At 31.8% G+C, this 22,435-nt stretch overlaps 2 protein-coding genes across 13 annotated transcripts in view; one reads left to right on the top strand and one right to left on the bottom strand.

The window, feature by feature from the left end:
- Positions 1-22,435, top strand: part of RUNX2 (RUNX family transcription factor 2) — a 315,257-nt gene that overhangs the window by 3,537 nt on the left and 289,285 nt on the right. The window lies entirely within an intron of this gene.
- SUPT3H (SPT3 homolog, SAGA and STAGA complex component) overlaps positions 1-22,435 on the bottom strand; it is a 478,840-nt gene that overhangs the window by 432,045 nt on the left and 24,360 nt on the right. For 2 of the 3 annotated variants that reach the window (XM_037016080.2, XM_037015978.2), the window contains exon 3: positions 5,398-5,469. The exons of the other annotated variant lie outside the window; for it this stretch is intronic. In XM_037016080.2, the coding sequence (XP_036871975.1) occupies positions 5,398-5,469 (72 nt within the window). The remainder of the gene's footprint in view (positions 1-5,397; positions 5,470-22,435) is intronic. 3 annotated transcript variants of the gene reach the window in all.

Genomic DNA, 22,435 nt, shown 5'->3' with positions numbered 1-22,435 from the left:
TTATGATATATTTTAGTTATTTCAAAAGAACAAAAAAATTAATCTACTCAATTACACCCTTCAAAATAATCATTGATAGTTTGACTTGTTTAAATCAGTCATGCTAAAGTTAAATTCAGTAAGATAGAAATGTTCCAGTTTGTTAAAAGAACACTGAAAATATTTGATAGTTAAATAAACTGCATGGTGGGAAAAGCTAACTCATTGACGGCCCTAAGATTTTATCAAACACACAGAATTAATCTTTATTGAATAGAACTATTCACAAATCAAAACTCACTGTACTTCAATACTTTCAAGCAGCGCTAATCAATTACAAACCTTTTCTAGTGCTACAAAACTCATGTGCTTTCAATTTTATACACTGGTGGTCTTCAAGTACTGTATTGGGGCTGAGTTAAGACATTCTGTATCACAATCTTTTCTTCAACAAATATTCATCTAGAGGGCTTTTTTTTTTCCTCTCAAGAGCTGCTCACATTAAAACTGTGGTAATATTCTTATACTGTACTTCTTTGTTGAAGCAAAAGGTTAGGGGTTACCTAAATACCTCAACTGTATATACAAAAAGGGAAAAGGTAAGTATTCATATTAAAAAATCCAATGGGACTGGATTATTTATTTTTGCATTTCCTATGATTAATGATGCACCCGTTCATACTTGAAAACTGATGGCAAAACAGGGTAACATCTCAAATTCCTCTCCAAAGCATACAAATACCAACCTTCCATGCTGTTCTAAAACCCTTGTTCCAGGATACTAAAATGTGACAACTCTAAGTCAATAATGAGGTCATGCATAAGCTTCTCAAAAGCATTAAGATGCAAATACTATTACTTAATAAAGATCTTTGAGATATTTTTACATAAAGGATTCACTGGAACAGTCTACCTCTACAGTAACGCTGACAATATTACACATATGGTCAAATAATGAATACCTTCTACATGAAAAAAAAACCCTTCCTGCAAATAATAAAACTGTAAATGTGACAAAGACAACTATTTTTTCTAGTCATTTACCATGCAAGACTTACTAATTGGGTGTTAGCAAAACCAATGTTGATTTAGGCAAAATTTCCCAATAGGTTATCTTAATGCACTATTTTTTTCTCCTATACCAATGAATTCCACTAAAGATAAAACCGTACCAAAAAAAAAGTCATTAAACTTCCATAAGAAGGATAATAATAAATTCCAATATTATTTTCTAAAGAGTAAAGTATTTTAAGTTGTCTAAAGTATAAGGAAATACTTCATGTAATCTGAGGTTTATTATTTTAAAACAAACCTTTATAAAAGGAAGTCTCACATAATGAAAATATACACCTTAACACAATCTATTGCCATTTCAAAGATTATGAAATTCAGTGGATATGTATTTTGATTAATGTGTTACAATTCAAAAAATAATGGGGAAATTCTATACCTTATTCAAAGGGAGTTTCCTTACAATTTTAACCACAGTTGACCACAAGCTTTTGCCCATTCACCAGCAAACACACATAAAACAGGCCATACATTCCCACATAAATTTTTTAAAAACCTGTATAGCGACTGAGATTTATTACATTATGTATAGTATCTTCGTCTTATGCTGAATTCTTAAGAACTTCTTCCCCCTTTATACTATATTTAGTAAAGACATAGGATTCAAGGTTTGGAATAGTGTCGGATGGATGTAAGCAAAACACCAAATCAAACATCAGGTGTTTATTGTTATTGTTGAACATGATCTTAACTCTATAGTGTATTTTTTTCATAAATACACTTTGTTCTACAAATAAAAACTTCATCATTTACCATGATATATAAAACAATTCCCCAATAAGATGAGCAGAATTAGAGAGTCCTTTGAAAGTTACCTGCTACATAAACATTTAATACTTGCAGTGGGAAAAAAATGATTATTACATCTCCTATAAATAGCCTACATTCTTGTTAATACTCATAAATCCAACATCTGATATATAGTCTAGGAATAAAAATCATCCCAAGTGTGATCATGGTTCTAATAAAAAGAGAATAAACCTTAGTTTATCTTGATTAAATAATGTTCCTTTTTAAATCAATTGCCCACAAAACAAATTCTGCACCATATAGACATATTAAGGAAATGCAAATTTTAATACTCAAGACATTTGAAAATAATATAGTATTGATCTCAGGAAATTTACCAAGTTAACATTATTCTCAGATACGTATTTAAGATTATTGTGGCAGTTAAAGACTCTGTTATCTGCACTATTTCTATTGTCATCCCTTTAGAAACTATACATAAGTTACATTAGGGAAGTGAAATTCTAAACAAGGTATATCTAAGTATCTTGTGAAAGGCAAATAGTTTTTACCACAAAATCAAATAGTTTTATTTTGCTTCTCAAACTGGCTTTTTCTTTTTTACATCAATGGTGTCTACTGAAATCATTATACCATCAAATACAAAAATATATTTACATAAAAGACTAAAAAGCTCAGCGACCTGATATACATTTATAGATCCTCTAAAATTACCTGAACCATGAGTTGTGCCAAACCACTGTTTACATACTCTTTATAGTTAGATTATCTTACAACTAAATCCATTTTGTGGTTCAGTAAAAACGAAAAAAAAAACAAAACAAAGGAAAAATGCTAGCCAAATCACAATAACAATAATAAATAAGATCTTAAAAACATAGATATGCACAGTCTTTCTTTGGATAGATCTGAATTATGATGTGGCACTCCACAGAATATTATATGGGCGCAGACAAATTTTTATACAGAAGCAAAATATTTGCCACATAAATACAACTTAAATTTCTTTCAACTATCAGTCTGGCTCAAAATTTTAATACATTGTATATGCACTTGCGTGTGCACATGAATGCATACACAGAAGTGACTACAGAATTTGGGAAAATGATTGTAGAGCAAGAAAAGAGTAACTATGAATTATTTAACTGAGTTATTATTTGTACTTGTTTTGTGAAAAATAATCAATTACTTTTTGCATGAATACTAAGAGAAATGTCAATTTTTAAAACCAGTAACAGAGATCAGGCATTAATTGGGGAAGTCAAGATAAAAATAATCAACACTGTACTTGCAAATCCCAAGGACATTATTTTCCAGTTATAAACTTAAATAATTAACAACTGACATCATATAAACACAATTAATCTTCTAGCAAATACCTACTTATGTCATTATCTGAAAGAACAATTCTGGCTTGGAGCAAAATAGATATATTTACTATATATATTTACTCACTGCCCATATAACCCAGGCAAACAATTAGGCATTGTGATTTTTAATTTGGTTATTTCATTTCCATAGTATTTATAATTAATTTTATTTAAAAATTTCTCTACTGAACCTCCCAATTTAATCTTCAAATTTCCAGGATAATCTTTAAGTGGAAAGGTACTATAATTTCTTCCAAATGATTAAAAATTACTTAAATGATTCTACGCAAAGAGAATTCATTATGAAGGTGAAAAGATAATGAAGTGCTATATCTTATAATTAATATTTTAACCCTGTGGTTTATTGTATTCGTGTAACTTGATCCTAGAAAAGAGGTACATGAGTATCCAAAATATACAGGGTACAGATTCCCTGTAATCAGTAACATTTCATAAGATGTTTCTGTAAACACAGCTCAAAGAAACTATTTTTTTGAAGAGAAGTTCTCACTTTATTTCATAAATTTCTATCAGCTTACAGAAATCTACAATATTATAGTACCACAGAAAGAAAACGTCTTTAATCTACATTATATCCATCATGTGTTTTCCATAAAATGGGTAACTGTAAAAGTATATAAACATTTTCTACTAAGGACTTTAAAACTCAACTCAAAAATATTAAGACGTTATAAGAAAATATCTAAGAAAAAACTTCCATTAACATCCTAACACTATTAGGCAAGATAATTGGTTACAAAAATTAACCTAGAAAGATTCTTACCTCTCATGAAATTTGTAAAGCTTTTTAGTAATTCAGTTTTTGACAAAATGTAGAAATTACTACTACTCTTACAAATACAGAGTTCAATACAAAATGAAAATATGTAAAAAGATAATCCATAAAGCAGATTTTACTCACAAAGACAAAACACTATAGTACATTCGTAAAGAAATGTAAACACAAAAATCAATGTAATCCACACCTTTGATCATGAATTCAACCTTGTCTCCATGGTAGAAACCCCTCTTTTTCATACCATTAAAACTCCAGTGTTCACACAGAATTCTTTACATTCCCCCAGTTGTTAAAACTAAATACACATAGTATGTTCTCAATTTCAGAAGGAAAACTTGTTACATTCTCAAAACTTTTTACCACTCATATCTACCTCATTTTTAAAATGTGATATCCAAGCTAGATAAGGACAATTGATTTTGCAGAAGAAAATTATTATTGATTTAGTAAAAAGATTTAACAATATATTCCCACTACAACATGTTGTAGAATGTTTTAATATATGAATAGTACCAGAGAAAACACATAAAGAGGTTTTTTTAATTACCATTCACAACTATCCAGAAAGAAAATTCAGCCTTATATTGGTTATTAGGCTTATTTCTATTTTCCTAAATATTCTTATTTTTTAAATACAATGATAAACTACAATACATTAAGACACACTTAAATAACTGTTTCTAAGCAAATAAAATATTTGGCTTAAATTGCCAAATTATTTACTTATTAAATGGCTAAACCACTCTATATATGTTTATATGTGTAAAAATTTTTTTACTGAGTTGCTCAAACCATTTCCTTGGCTATGAAATAAAATCATGTGCTCCAACAAGTAACATAATAAAATATTTTTGATAAAGTATTTATTTACAAAATTATTATATATTACATGTACAAAATGATAGGAAGAGATTTTCTATAATGAAACTACATTAATAAATGAAATCCAGTTTTCCCATTTTGATAACCTTATTTAGCCAAATACCTGGTCAGTTCACTGTGTTCACATGATCTAAAAACATCTAGTACTCTCAATGCTGTTTTAAAGAATCTTTTAAAAAATCATCTTGTAAGCTAACAGAAAGATATTTTTGAAAAGCATCTGTGAAAAGAGTGCGATCTGAAAACACGAACTTAAAACTTACATACTCAAGCATATGAAATAAACAGGAAACAGGAAAAAAATGTATAAAACTCTACCTAGCACCAATGCCCCACTAAGAAGCCAAACCTAAGCTTAGGAGAAATGCATATGCTTTTTAAGATAATGCTCACATTAAAGCTTGTCTTCTGAACTGCTCAAACAGATAACATCCCAGTGACTACAGAATTTTCTTCTACACTGACAAGACTAAAAGAATCATATCTAATTCCTAACTGTACAATTATAATGTGTGATACTATCTTAATCATAAGACTGCCACTTACGCAAACTGGCTGGAAAGGCTTGCCCATTGTATTTTTCCTGTACATACCTCTTCCTTATCAATTACGGTGTATCTTCAGCATTCGGAGAAAAAGAAAAAAAAAAGCTTCAAACTTTAAATCAATTAAAACCCGTCATTAAATCAATATTCACAGGGCTACTTTAAAAATATTCATTTCTAGAAGGCCAGAAAAATCTTACTTTTTTTAAACTGATGCATCTACACATAGAAAGCAACTTTTAGTAAGTTCTTTTGCTACGCCATAATGATCTGCTCCAGAAACTCAAGGGTACCTAAAACAACGGGCTACCTGTTCGAGCCATGCTTAGGAATGTGTCCAAATCATTTTTATTGATTTAACCTTTATAGGAATGCTACATATCCTCAGAGAAAAACATTTTGAATGTATTTATAATATGACACACTTCTGAGAAACCATGAAAAAGAAAGCTAAAAACAAATCTAGATATGCCTCCATCCTTGGTTGTTACAGGTTTATTTTTGTTTACTTTAAACACTATCAACAGACTTAAATATTAAATAATTCTACTTAGGAAAACTTACTTTGGCACCGCTGTAAGTAGAAATAAAAATTTATTTTGGAAAAAAAAGCGCATTTAAATAAATTCTACCTTTAAGAAATAAAATGCCTGACTTGACAATGATGTCACATCTACAAATTTTAACAGTTTCTAAATACTCCTTTCATACTCTAGTTACACATTAATCATGGAACCTACAAACTATCAACTTAAAGAATTTAGTCATTATTGAATAAACTAAGTTGTACTCTAGTTTACATTCTGAGAGTTTACAGAGAAAGTTCTGTGTTGCGTATCTCTAGCTTTCTGCAAGTGGTACTTTATTAATGACTTCAGCAGCTAATGCCTGCATTAGTTATGTTTGCCAAATAATAATTCACAATATTATGCTTCCTCACATTATAGTTCACTATTTGTTAACTTGAACTTCACCTCTAAATAAGTTATACCTTCACTGCAAACTGTTCTCTTAAAGAGGCAAACAACTTTTGAGCATTTCCAGATGTAGCACTCAAAAAAAAAAAAAAAGGAAAATCACAGGCAAATTCTCAAAGAATTTTAAAATTATTAATAAAAATGTAGTGAAATTTGCATCACTACTTATTACTTCAATAACTACCCAAAAGTTTAAGAGCTGAAGGTACTACATATCAAACTGAGAAGTTTATGATAGAGCACTAATGATTTCAGGTAGTTGCCAGTATATAAAACCATCAGGCATATTTCAGTATGAGACAAGATTCTTCTGACATGGAAATTCTGAAGCTCTGACAACTCAGTAATTGCATGTAAGAATAAAATCATGTCATCTTTTACAAATAATTAACTTTTCTTTCTTGGTAATATAAATTTGGATTCAGCTACATAATTTTAATTCCATCATTAGTTTTTTATGAAACATTCGAGTCTGCATGAGACTATGCTAAACTAAAATTAAAATAATTTATATGTAGCCTCTTCTCTGTAGCAGATCTGGGAATAGAGTGAGGCAAGCAGGCGTCTAGAGCACAATTAAGGAGGTTCTGCACAACCCTGAAAGTGAGTGCCTCCTTAAATGTGCCCTAAACACTTTGCCTCACCCTAGGCCCAGGGCTTCCTCTCCAGACCTGTTAGTGTAAACCCATTTCATGAGACATAATCTAAGCAGGGTATTATAAAACACAAAAACATGGTAATATAGAATAGTAAAATGAGAAATAAGATTATATTATTAACAGCCTGAGTTACATTTTTCTATAACGAAAGGACATACTTGAACTTAAACGCAAACAAACATTTTTAAAATGATCATTTTATATTCCAGGGAGTAGTTAGAGTGCTCAGATGGTACAAACAGTTGACAAATTTTCTCTAAAGGAGACTAATATTTGCCATAAGTATCTTTCAAAGCAATTAAGTGGCTTTATTACTTGACCAGAAGGCTTTTAAAAAAATGTGTGTGTTGGCAGGGTGGGGGAGAAGTATGTTCCATTAAAAGGTTCACAGGGCTACAAAGACTTGTCATAGTCCAGTGATAGCCAAATCTGGCCAATCACCTGAGGAACAGGTCTTGGGAGAGGGAGGCAAGAAGAGAAGAAAGCTCTCCAATTAGCCAAGTTTGGATCCCAACAGATAGCCAACTTTTAATATAACCAGAAATAAGTTAAAGACAAGATGTATATATAAAATACATAAATTTACAAATTATCTCCCCCTAAAGATTTGTAAAGCTTATTCACTAAAAATAAAACTTGAAAATTTTAGTTTCTTATTTTCTTTATCTTTCTTCTGGTAGAGGTGTTAAGTCAATGGTGATGTGTCAGAAGCAAAGACATGTCAATAAGATAAATACAGCCAAAAATACTAATATTTTTCTTTTTCTTTTAAGGTCAAATAGCTATTTTAAGTATATAATCAATCTATTTTAAAAACATAGTGTTTAAAACTTTAAATTCACTGAATCAAGTTTCTATTAACATATTTTAAGAAAATATATGTGCCTATCTATCACCTCCATGATTTTTAGAGTCTACCTTAACTGAAACTACTGTTTTTATGTTATGTATTGTGCCAGGCACTGTGCTAAACCCCTTATGAACATGATTTCCTTTAATTCTCACAATTCACTTATATGAAATGAGTATTATAGTTATTTATGGATGAGCAAACTGAAAGAGGTAATAAAATCTGCCCAAAGTCACACAGTTGAAGAACTTGGATTCAAACCCAGGCCTTCACTCTTAATTACTAATTTATAGTGTTATATAACCTTAATAAAGTTACTTCCTAATCTACAATTTCATCAATACAGGGGTTAGTTCACAGAAATATAATTAAAGTTATTAAGTTGACGGAGTACAAAGAGAGATAATCTTTGAGTCTCCAAATTCTCCCAAAGTATATCCTCAAGTAATATTTATCAGTAAGAACCAAAGAGATTAAGAAAAAATAAAACTTGAGTGTACTAAGAGATAAGATGTAGGTCAGATTTTGATCAGAAAATCAAAATTCCAAGGAATTCAATAATTCTTAATCATTATAATCAGTAATCTTATTCAATGTCCACATCACACACTACATAGGTCATGTTATATGAAAAAATATTTTAGGAATATTAAAAGTAACACTCTTAAATTGAACACAGGAGTTGATAAAATTATAATTGATTTATAAAATTAAAACAATGGTTTCAATCATAGGTTTGGTGTCAATCAGATCTGGAGTCAGATCTAGGTTCCTATCATTACCTGTTATATTCCCTTTACCATGGTCTCATTATCCTACCTAAAAAGGCTTGTACACCCACACTTACGCTAAGTGAACAAGATAACCTTAATTACTAAGTCTTAATTTCTAATTATAAATTCTTATTCACTTAAATCTTTGATGTTCCCAAAAATCCAATGATAAAGGTATTTCTTTGCCTACCAAAGAGACTATGTACATGATTCTAGGAAATAAATCCTTGTAACATGTACTATTCATCCCAATTTCATCCACAACCATTTTTCCATTATTATTCAAAAACAAAAATTCTTAGAAAGTCACAAAAGAGCTCTAGCTGCTGTATTTCCGGCAGAGGGCAGGAATAAAGCTGTAAGATTATATTTCTCAGTCTCTATGGATCCATCCACTGAGAAAAGCTGCCCTAACAAGAAACCATAAAGATTGTGGGCAGATACGACATTTTCTCAAAGTATAAAAGAACTGAGCTGTTTAAACATCTACAAATGTCAACAGACTTCTCCAAGCATTCGCACCCATATATATGCAATGTTTTAATGATCAAACCAACAACTTGTTTAAAAAGCCTAAATAGGGTGGGATCATTTATTAAAATATAATAAATACACACACAATATAAACTCACAGATACTACATTTTAGAAAAGGAAACATGAAAACTAGTACCCTATCTGGCAATGGAGGCAGTAAGTTAAAGAATCAGTTAGAAATAAAACCTGAGATGGTCAGATACTTCACTGACTTTAAACTATTATCATAAGTCACTAGCAAGATGGGAGAAAATAAAGAAAAAAGATATTGTGTGCAGTCAGAACAGTCAACCAGTGAGGCAGGGAATAAATTTAACAATGACAAGGTGATTTAGTCGTCATTAACTTAGTAGGAAAAAATTGAACCTGGATGTGAAAAAGATGGGCAAGTTGAAGAGATATTGCAAAGAAACCAGCAGAAGAATTTGACAGCAGTTAGTAAAACAGGTGAAGAATTAGGAAGCGTGAGAAAGAGTGGAGATGATGTCAATGATTAAGATAAAAATAGGAAAGAGTAAAATAGTTTTGTCTTTGTCATTATTAAAGTGATTGTTTAGAGAAAATAAGGAACTAGCTTTATACAACACACTCTCAATTTTTAAAATTTTACCGGGGTGTGCATGTGTATTAGAGGAACTCAAAATAGTAAAAAATCACTATGTTTAAATAACAGAATAACAGAAGACTTTGTTTTTTAATACTTGCCAATATTTTACAACTAAAAAAATGAACATACATTAAAAATTTTAGATTAAGTTTGACAGTATGTTTTAATGTTTAAAAAGCTTATTTGTCCTGAACCCATCCAACAAATTTGATATTGAGAAAATGTTAGGTTTTTCCTGCCATTCTCAAGTTGTAAGGAATAGAGCAAATTCCCACAATTACAAACTGTTTTTAGGTGAGAAAATCGGTTTCAAAAGGAAAAAAAAACCCATAGAATCTCATGGAAACATGATAGATCTAGCAAAGGTTCTGGTGTCCTTTAAATTTGCATCCCAGTTATACCAAACCTTGAGCATTATAAAACCATTATGAAATCTTGAGCAAACTACTTATGTTCCTTCCACCTCTCTCAATTTCTTCACCTGTAAAAATATTACTACCTGCCTTTAATTATTTTCTATGAAAAACCGAGTAAGATAAAACATGTAAGTGCCTATACCCAATCAGAAAAAAATCGATGCAGCTATTACAAATAATTAACTTTCCAATCTTTAAATCCTTTTATGAGTCTGAACTGACTAGTCACAGTATGGTCCACAGACCAGCAGCACCAGCGCCATCTGAGAGCCTGGAAAGAAATATCCTACCCCAGACCTTCTGAATCAGTATCTGCATTTTCATGAGTTTCCCCAGCGAAAACAAAGTTTGAGAATCTCTGTTCAAAACAACATTCAATTAAGGGGAAGCATCCAGCTCCCTAAAGCTGTCCAATTCATCTCTGTTCTTTCTGATGGTGACTGAAGAGTACCTGGTAGTTTACTCCTAATTCCTATTCTGAGAAAAATGAGAAAGTCTAATCTACTTCACTTCCAAAAGACAACTTTTCAAACCTAAAGAGCTTTCTTGTTCACCCCTCAATTTATCCACTATGACTGAAGGAGAAAGAGGGTCCTGCAGTGCATAACTCTCTTGTGAAACATCTTCAGTAATCTGAGACACTTGTAAGCTGCACAATTGTATTAACTAGCTACAAGTCTGTATTTATCCATGTTGTCAATAACGTCTCACCACAAACTTGTGAAATGCCTTACTGAAGTGTAAAAGCAATGTTATCTGCCCAATGTTCCTGAGACAGCTATCTAGTAGCCCTGACGGCACAGAATCTGTGAAGCCCAGCTTCTGCTGAGAATATACCATTTGGCTTCTAGTACTCACCTAACCTCTAGGTGGCTCGCAAATCAAGCCTCTGATAACCCATTTTGAAATCTTAGTGAGCAGAAGTTTCAAACTGACAGGTCTTCAGACTTCCACTGTGCAACTAATTCCTTTCTTTGATATTTTATATTGTTTACTGTAAAGTATTTTACAGGCACAGGTGCCTATTTTTGTCTGTGTTTCAGGAAATATAGAAGACAATTAAGTATGTGAAAATTGTCAGACTGAATAGTAATCCAAATTTTGCAATTTATAGAGAAACAAAAGGTGGTCTTGAGCAGCTCTGACAAAAAGAATTGCTGGATTCAGCAGTAGATGAAGAATCAGCCTATTAGAGTTCCTACAAGTTTATCTCCTCTGAAGGGATTTCTTAAACTGCTGCTATAAGCAGAACTTTCTACCTTTCCCCTTACCATACTTATTCTTCCTCGCTACCCTTAAAAAGGGCATACTTTTAGTTACCCATTCATGAACCACTTTATTCTTTTCATTCTTCCATCTGAACTCTCATCATTCATGCACATATGCATACTGCCTGAGATTCCAAACCTCCAGTAGAGAGCCCGTATCTGTACATTACTCTTTGAACATCACCCAGAATAGTAACATAATCAATTAAGCACTGAAGTGCTTTACAATAGTCACACCAATGATGATTAAGAGCCCACAGAAAGACAAGCTTACCACAAATTTAGAACCACTAAAAGTTAAGAACAGAGATGAGCATATCAACATTTTTGATAAGGAAGTTTTGTATGAACCAGGACTTCATTCTTGGCTGGGAAGGTTCAAAATCCTGAATTTGAAGATGAATTGGCCTTTAAGACAAAATGACGAATATACTTAGTGGAAAAAGAAAAGAAAGTCATTTAAGAAATAAAGAATGTGATAAGTCAAGACTTGAAGCTAAAATGAAGAGACAATAAAACAAGTAGAAAGCAGAGAATTTTTAAATCTCTGAAGCAGAAGGGACTATTGATAAGCAGGGTGCCATAGACGATTTTCTAAAGCAGACTTCATTCTTGTAAGTTTAGAAATGTCTCCACTGAACCTCACTGAATCAAAATCTAGGAAACCAATTTATGTTAACAAAAAAGCTAGCTATTAAAATGTTTCTTGTGACCAGTATCTACTTGCTCAGAGCACCCAAATATCTAACAGGTTGTAAATTTAAAAATAAAAAGTATGATAGACAGTAATTCAAAGTGAAAGATTAATTCTAGTCATAGGACACAGTCTTAATAAGTTATGACTCTTGATTTTTTTACATTGTTGTTTTCTTAGTATTTTCCAAGCTTCCTACCTCACCCCAATTTTTCTTAGTATGGTATGACTTTTAAAGAACTAAGCTGCAAGCTGGGAGAACTAAAATCTAGTTAACAGAATTATTATAGTACGAGAAGACAAAACATTTAGTGTAAATCTCTCTAAGGCCTTTCAAATTATTTGTTTTGAATGCCATATTTAATATATTCTGGATAGAAGATTATTTATAAGAGTATTTCTTGGTCAACATAAGGCCACCCATAGCAGGTATCATGGTACAAGGCATTTTTTTCCCATAGAGACACTTCATAACATAATTATTCTCAACTCACATCCTTCAGGGAGCCACTAATGAACAATAGGAATTTGAGGACAAGAAAGGTTTTTATCATCCCACGCCTAGGGATTTTATTTTCATTCAAAATTCAATTTCTTCTTCCCTATTTTCACCTAAACATGCTTATTTCTACTTATTTGTACAAAGACATCTATCCTTGCCATCTGTCTTTTACTTGGGGTCTTTACTTCTACAGCCCTAGATCTATGTTTTAAGTAAGCTCTAGCAAGGCAATGATAAGAGCCAGAAAAAGGTAAATGGAAGAATCTCACTCTAGAGCCCTTTAACTTTCTTGCACGGTTTTAAGAAAACTATCTTCACCTCTTCATGTCTTTGTTTCTTCATCTGTAAATAAGGGGAAAAAGTACCCAACTACAGATGTTTTCAGATTTAAATGACATAAAGTCTGTCAAAACACTAATAGAAATCTCAAGTCTATCAAATGTAAGTTATTAGTTTAGTACTATAAAAAACATTCAAATTTCTATTCACTTGACTGAAAGAACATGCTTGTGCCTTTAAATGGCAACATAGGCTATGTACTGGCCAGTTTTTTACCAAAGAATAAAACTTTAAAATCTTCAGCAAACCAAGTGGTTTTGAAAGTTAAACTTCTTGACATGATATTCATTAAAAATTATCTCAAAGTTACTCTGGCTATGTACTCCTCTAGCTTGGGCAGGAGGGGTTTCATCTTTTTTATAATGTAATCAATTAGAAAAATATACATGACCACCACTGTATATCTGTTTATAAATTGTGTACCTTTCTAATATATTACTTACTTTATTAATTATTCATGAAAATACAAATTTTAAGGTATAAAAAATATATAAATAGAAGTCTTAATATTTTTTCCCTGAACTCTACTTCAGAGGCCACTGCTCTCTAAGTCAGTGGTCTTGAATCTTAAACTATGGAAATTTCTGTTCAGATACCAAATTTTAAAATGCAAACCCAATCTAAAAGATAAAAGCAGAGCTGCACTGATTAAAGTCGGAATAAGGGATCGGGCACCTGGAGATCCGTGACGAAATGCCTGGGACTCCAGAAAGCACAACTTGAAACTACTAATCTTGAAATTAAGACTCTCCGTTAGCCTCCTTAAAATTAAATAAATAAATGTGTTTTTACTTAGTGCTGTTTCCATAGCTTGAAGTCAAAGAAGTTATATATTCAACTGAATACTCAATGCTATACTTAAAATTTAGATTCAGTTAAGGATACTGTTGACCACATGATAAAATGTCCCCCCACAGGCTTCCATGGAAGAAAATACTCCCAGGCTTTAGCACCAAAAAATGTTACAGTCCTAACACTGCTATGTGTTATGTCATGGCCTGTGAATCTCCTTTTGAGATGGCATAAAATGTTATACTTCCCTATTTGCTAGGAAGTTTGAGAATAAAACTTTGCCCCATCGCAGCAACCAGAGACAGACTTTATTATAAGCATCTCTTTGCATTTTTACCTCCTGAATTAATTGTGTATTTGTACTCCTTTTACACTTCATCTTGATTTTCTATTTTTTCTAGCCTATTCTATTCTAAACAAGTATTAAAAACTCCTCAAATCTTTCTGGAATCAGCTATGATACAAATGATGAAACAACACTTGAACTTGCCACTTATCATTATTAGCTTCCCATTTCTTCAGGACAGAAACCTGGGTATCATCTTTGGTAACTAATACACTAATTCCATCAGCTCCCAACACCTAACAATCCAGACTTTGCATTATCAGTACATTTGTTTCCTATTCTTCATTCCCACTGCTATTACCTCTCACCTGGACTACTACAATAGGTCTTCCACAGCCAATCCACTTTACATGCTGCTTATAATCGATCTTTCTCAATCAGTATCAACACACATCAAACCTTTATCTTTTCAAATAGCTTTTAAAGGTTTCCCAATACCTATGGAAAAGACTACACTCAGTCTGGCATTCAAAGCTTGTCCCATTTTGATAATAATCAGCAGTTTTGATCATATTTCCTACAATGAAGTTTCTCTCTAGACACATTAAACTATTTGCCTATAGGCCTCATCCTTCCCTGTAGGCCTTTGAACATACTGTTTCCCTTGCAGTATTCCTTACCCCCAAATCTCTACAGGGCCAAATTTTACCTATCCTTAAAGACAGAGCTCAAATGGCTTTATTTTCACAAACTTTCATTCTTCAAATTGAAAATCCTCTTACTTCTATATTCCTATAGTGGTATATCTGTTACTCTTTTTACACATTTAGCTCCATCATTCTCTCATATTCATCTTCTATGATTCTGTTTCAGTTTCTGTGTATGAGACTGTCTCAGCTGCTACGTATGAGACTATTTCTCTACCTATACATATATGTTAAACATATAATTCTGTGACTCTGGAGCTTTTTTCTTTTTAACAGCAAAATGCATTTATGACACAAAATGCTGAGAAATAAATAGAACAGATTTTTAAAGGAGCATTTCTGGTTGCAAAAGAGAAGGGTTGAAAGGATAGCTAGAACCTTACCACTCCCTCCTGAGCAGCCCTGCAGACATCTTCAAAAACACAGAATACAGTACACTAAACTACACACTCTAGGAAAACAAGATACTTTATTTACTGCCATGTAGGGAGGCAACACTGTGCAAATTCAAATATTCCTGGGGTCAAATCACAGCTCTGTCAAATCACAAATCTTCCACTTGTGAGTCTACTAAAAAAAAGCTCTGTTGTTTACAAAATGTGTCTTCCATACAAATCATTGATCTCTCTGAACTTAAATCCTCATCTGTAAAATGGAAATGGTAAAATCCATCTCATGCGATGACCACATGAGATAAAATACATAAAAGTCATGCTTCCTAATACTGATAGCACAAGCAGAAAAGAATTCCTCTTCCACCCTCCTCCCTTTACTTTCTTTCCACATCATCTAGCCAAATGACTGGCATATAACAGGAATTAAATAAACATTTACTTAATGAATTAATGAATGAGTAGAGAGAGAGATGAATGAGCCATTGTCTAAGCAAAAACTGAAAGGACTTAGAAAAGGGATGTGACATTGTTGTGTCACAACAGAAAAAAAGACATGCTGAAAGAAATACTATGCAAGAAAAAAGGAAAAAACACTTTAAAAGTAACTTTCATGGCTAGGAAAGAGAAACAGTGGTACTTCATATATTTAAAAATTGGAAACATTTTCAATGAAAATTTACTATATTACCAAAGAAAGAAGCTAAGACAAAAGAATGATTTATATATGACATTTCAAGGCTTGCATGTGAATAATATGATATCTGGCTAATATCTAAATTCAATTTGCCTTCAAGAGCTTAGAAATGAGTTATAGTAAATGGAACTATAGTCAACTATTATCATGATTTTAAAAATGAATTTTTTTCCACTGGTTTATATATGACTATTACGAAATAGAGCTCTGATTTTCTTTTTAAACTGTTTCCTTGATTCTCAAATTACAAATGTAAAGCTCTGCAATTGTATTTACAACCTTATGGAGGTAGGTGTGCGCAGAAGAAATACCTCAACACAAATCACTATGACACATAATAAACCCAAAGGAATAGGCATATATCATTAAAGGCAAGATGTTAAATTTGATAAAAACAAAATATGACCTTTAATATTTCTAAAAATTGGTCAATAAACATAAAATGTAGCAAGGCTTACGTTCCACATATTTAAGAACTCATCTGACATCTGTGGAGTCTGTCTACAAAAACAAAGGAATATGAATATGGTAGAGACAAAAAAATTCAAATGAAAGAAACATAATCCTGTGGGACTATCTTTTAAATTGAGGGCTGAAATCCAAATGGTTTATTTTTTTGTATTCACAAAAGAAGCTAACTTCATGCAATGGATGAAAAAATTGGTAAATGAAAACTAACAGCATAAAAAATGTTATTCTATTTTACATTTACAACATAAAAATGTTATATGCTAAGTTAGCGCAACATTGTTGAATGGCAAGCTACAAGTCAAAACTGTTATTAGGTCATATTCTTTAAAGCTCTTTATAGTCCTTTAAAAATGAGAAAAACAGAACAGCAATTAGATTATAAATATCTCTTATAAAAACTTCACTCCCTCACAGCAACAAGGTTAAAGAATGATTACCAAATTTGATTCCTAAAGATGACTATAACAGAATGCTTTGCATTTGACCTCATGAAAACTGTGAAACCTCTTTCTTCTCATCAATATATATGAAATGAAATTAGTAAAATATTGTTGGGATTCCAAAACCAGATGTATATTTCATTTGAACAATATGGCTATTTTTCAGTAAATAATTTTATACACACAGTATGATTACAACTTAAAAAAGCAATAAATGCCTATTTACTCAAATAATGAAACATAATAAAATGCCAATATGCTTATCTCTGGATGAGATCATTTCCATCTTTTGTTCTAGAGACTCTGAAATCTCTCAAACATGTTACTTTAACAATCAGAAAACGTTACAGTTATGTAAATACAGATGTTATATATGTATGCATGTGTATGCATGTGCATTTTTATATTATGTATCCCCTTAAGTGGCCTGTTTATGTCTAATACATAGAAACAAAAAGCAAGGCCTTCATGTAAAAATGAGAAAAAGTAAAATAGGAGGGTAACTTGTTATTTAATAATTAAGAAAATATTCTCAAATCTCCCTAATATAACACAGTAGTTAAAAGTATGGCTGTGGAGTCAGAAAGACTTGATGAAATCCCAGTTGCACACTTAACAGCTGGGAAACTTTAGAAAAGTTATTTTATTTCTTTAATCCTAAACTTCCTCATCTAAAATCTGGAAATAACCTGCTATTCAACAAACAAGGCTATTAAATGAAATAATATAAGGAAAAATGTTATTGTACAATGTCTATATACGGATGGCAGCAATATTTTCTCTTCCTATAACCATTCGTGTTGCCAAAATTCCTAACCATCCTTTGGGTTTCAGCTGAAATGAAGTTCCTTAGAAAGGCTTTTCCTAATTCCTAAATTAAATTCCCACATTCCATTATTTCATAGTACTCTGTACATTTTCTTTCACAGTCCTTATCATAATTTAGAATTATTTATTTATGCAAATATATCCACAGTGCACAGCATACCATATGTACTTAGTAATTAGGAATGAATGTTTAAATAAGATTTCCACTGACACCATAAAATTTTGTCTCTATGTAATCAGTGGAATCTTGATTATAAATGTTATTGACTGTAATATGACCTGAGGTGTCTAAATTTGAATTCAGTACTTCTGGGGACTACAGTAGGGGAAAAAAAACATCACTAGTATTCAGTCTACTTTATATATTTAAAGGTACAATGATAGAATCACAGTAATTCTCTACATTTTATCCTTTAATCTTCCACTTGTGAGTCTACTAAAAATAAGGATTAAGAAAAACATGAAATTCCTTTCTTGGTTTTTAGTTTATCTGCTGAGTTTTTTTTTAATTACCATCAGCTACAACTGTGATTAAATCAGCTATTTATTGATAAATTGGGGGGATACTGCTAGATAACATTAGTGCACTGGCTCTCAAACTGTGGTCCCTAGACCATCAGCATCAGCATTGTCTGGGAATTTACTAAAAATACAAATTATTGGGCTCACCCTAGATTTACTGAATCAGAAAGCCTGGGGATGAGGCCCAGCAGTCATACAGTTTAGCAAGGCTCCAAGGTGATTCTAATGCACACTCAAAGCCTGAAAAACATCACATTAGAAAATTTATATTTCACCATTAAAATTCTAATATTGCAGTATAAGCTCTAAAATATTGTAAAGACTGACAAACAGGGTACCTGTCAATAATTTAAAACTGACAACCAAAGACTGCTTAATACTTTATTCTATCTATATATGATGTATAATCAATTCATGTTGTCACTGTTTTCTTTTATTAAAAATTAACTCCTTCAACATCTTCTAAATAAAAGGTCCTTGCTTCCAAAATAGTAATTTCAAATAAAACTGAAAGGTGACTAAACATTGCAAGAATACTATTTTCAAAGGTTTTATAAGTCACAGGCAAAAAAAAAAAGATGACTTGAGTCAAAAACCTAATTAAAAGTAGTATTACCACTATATGTAAAGATACACTCAATTAAGTTGAAGGTTCAAATGGGTTCTACATTAATCTCTATTTTAGAGAGATAATTAACTGCTATGATAAGACTGTAAACATGGCTTAATGATAGGAAATTTGTTAACATAATATATCAGTAGGTCAAATGTAAAAAAAGCATAAAATCATCTCAAAGATTACCTTTTCAGCATTTGATAAAATTCAATTCCCTTTCATTTTCATTCTTAAATCCAGAATATAAAAGTACTTACTCAAAGTGATTTAAGCTACTTTAAACCAAAAGCCAACATTATACTTACCTAGAATATGAAAAAAACATGTCCATTTAAATGAGGAGTAAAAAAGTTTATTATCCTCATGCTCAGTTATTAATGTTCTATAAGTTCTATTTTAAATAAGAAATAATCATTATTTTTAGATAATATACTTCTCTAGCTAGAAAGCTCAGGAGAATCAAATAAAATTTAAGTTGATTAAATATTTAAAATCTAAATTTGTTTAAAAGCAGTATTTCTGGATCTTTACCACTCTATGTAAAGATATACACAATTATGTCAAAGGTTAAGTGCACAAGACTAGAAACTGCAAAAATACAATTTAGTATGCAAAAACAATAGAACTTCTGAAAAACAAGAAATAATAATAGTGTTTCTAATTGAACTAGGTAGAATGTAAACTCCATGAGATTAGGGTTTTTTGTTTTATTCACTGCTACATCTTCAGAACCTAAAAACTTACCTAGCACACAGTAGGCACTCAACAGACATTTGCTGAAGGAGTAAATGAAAAGCATTAGCCTACAATGATCTTTTAGATCAAACGTAGTCTGTCAACAAGTGATAATCTGAGAACCGTTTACTAAGAGTCCACAATGAGATTATTCATTTGCATCAGAATGTGAGCCAACTGCATCACTTTGCACACCACTTAATTCATCTTTTATCATAGGAAAACTATCTCAATGAAGGTAAAAGGGGATTGGTTTACAATCTGGCTCAAGCTATTGGTCATAAAAGATCAGTGAAAAACACTTCACATCTGGCTATGCTGGGTGATACTGATTTACACTAAACGTTGGGTGTTAAAATGAAAGAAGAAAAAAAACAATTTCAAATCAAAAATAATTTGTAAAAATAATGTCTGGCTGCTGAAATGTGGTCATATTAGATCACCATGTCTTTTAAAGAAAGTGAAACATGAAAGCAACAAAAACTTTAAAGAATAAGCTTTTTGTTAGCTAAATGTCAGGTTCTAATTAGGAAATTTAGACATCCTAGCAGTATCTGAAAGAATAAAGTCTTTATACTTTCAGAGCAATATATAATAGATGATCACAGACATTAAGATACATAGAGAACTTATACCCTGAATTAATATAAACACTTCAAGTATATATTCAAGTATATTGAACCATTGCCTTAAAGTGGGTCCAATATTGTGGTGTCATCTCAAATGTAAATGTAAAAGAGAACTGACTCAGTACTGGTAGTTTAAAAAAATGAGGAATAAGGGAGAAAGAATCAAACAATTATTAATAGCAGAGAGGATCTGGGCAAGTGTATGGGACTGATATTCATTCAGAAGGTGTTATCATCCTAAACCCAAAACTAGCCTACTCCATATCTGAAGGCAAATCATCTCATCTTTCAGCTCTTCAGTTTTCTTCATGAGTAAATAAAAAGACTGTCCTGAACAATTTTTAAAGACTCTCAGATTTTCCATTCAGTCTAAGTAATTGATACTACCCAGATTCCTTTGTTTCTGAATGAAGGCAAGATTGGTGGTCCTACAAAAATATGCTGAGGTTCCAGTCTATAATTGTATAAAGTCAAGCCAATTAAAGGTATAAACATTTATATAGAGATTTACACTGAATACCTATTTCTTCCACACAAGAAATTCAAAAGGATATTATTATTTGAATTTTATAAATAATAAAGCTCCCATAGCAATATAAAAAGACAACTAATGGGATTCACTCATATTTGTATGACTCGGCCAGACCACCCATCCTTCCTTCTACACCCAAACACTACATACATAATTTTCTAAGAAAGCAGTAGAGGTTTCAAGTAAATCTGGATACTCTAAATACAGAATGTCACACCTTAAAAATGCTTTTCATGGAACTAAGATTAAGAAGAAACTAAAGTTAATGTAGTAAGAGAATAATGAGAATGGTAAAATTCAGTTCTAAAGTTAGTAAGGAAGCAAAATAAATACATGATGCATGATACTAAAATGTTCAAAACCTTAAAAAAAATCAGGGGATGACCAAAATAAAGCACTAATTTGAATTCCTAATATGGACAAATAGTATAAAGATAGATTCCCCATGCCCTTATTTCCTACCTCTTCTATTTTGAAGACTTCTGACCTCTTCTCAACTTTACCAACTCCAATGGAGATTGTTCTCTTCAACTATACTATCCAAGTATGAACACAACTTCCTATTCATTCTATTAAATTCAACATCTACTAGATGCCTAATAGGTACCAGGTACTATAAATTAAGAAAATTAAAACAATCTCTATACTCATGAAGCTTACAGTGAGGAATAGAAATAGACAAGTAAATAGATCCCTAGAATGTCCTTATATAAGGACATATATAAGAGGATAGTACAAGATGTGTGGCTACACAGAAAGGCAATTAACAAGACTGGATAGACTAGGGAAGTCTTCCCACAGGAAGAGATGTCTATACATTGTTTCATTTTTTATTCCTCCAGCTTTCTTAATTACTTCTATTCTACTTAATTTTATAGTTCACTGAAACCTACAAACTCTTTTCGTTCCATTTTTCTACAAATTCCAACTCCTTCATACTTTCTGTTCCATCCCTTCCCACCATCCTAGGTTCAGTAATCAGAACTTCTAACACCTCAAATTTCAATATTCTGCTGCTGTATCTGCCCTTCAAATACCTCAATCAATTCAATCATCTTTCTTTTCTAGTCCTACTCCCAGCAGCTCAGCACTACCATAGAAAATTATATAACCTTGCTGTTAGAGCTCTTATAAATGCTAAGCTCAGCTAAATCCTTGACAATTTAAGCAACACCAAGCATATTCCTAATTAGCTTTCTCTCCCTACCCTACTGCTGCCATTACAAACCTCCACCACTCTCCTCAAGCTTCCCAACCTCCCATCCTTGCCAACTCAAGCCAGTGGTCTTGCCTACGTCTACAAAATGGTATGAAAGACAATTGAGCAAAGCTGAAAATACTTCAGACTTCTTTTAATGGGGGGAAAAAAATCTGTGTGTACTGAACTAATCCAGCAGTGTAACTAAAATTTCTACCACTGTTTTGTTGAGAAAATATTCAGCCCCAAAGGACTTACAAGTAAATTTTGACATGCTACCTGACAATTTCAGCTATTAAAAATACAGCCAAAAACAAGAAGCAGTAAATTCAACTCTCAAAACTCATGTTAAGTTTATGCATCAAAGGTTAAGTGGTTTTTTTCTGACCACAAAGTATGTCAGGTTTACCTAGCATATGAATTCTCATTTTAGATACAAATCTAATAAGTTTGATTACTAATATGTCATACACTGAAAGTATTCAAAAAGGAAGAAGGTGAAACACTGCCAGAGGTGAAACACTGCACAATGACAGCCACAAGATTAGCAGCTGCAAAGGAGAAAACAAAAAC

Source organism: Manis javanica, chromosome 16 (genome assembly GCF_040802235.1).
Source record: "Manis javanica isolate MJ-LG chromosome 16, MJ_LKY, whole genome shotgun sequence".
Classification (NCBI taxonomy): Eukaryota; Metazoa; Chordata; class Mammalia; order Pholidota; family Manidae; genus Manis; species Manis javanica.
This window is presented reverse-complemented; position numbering and strand designations above follow the sequence as displayed.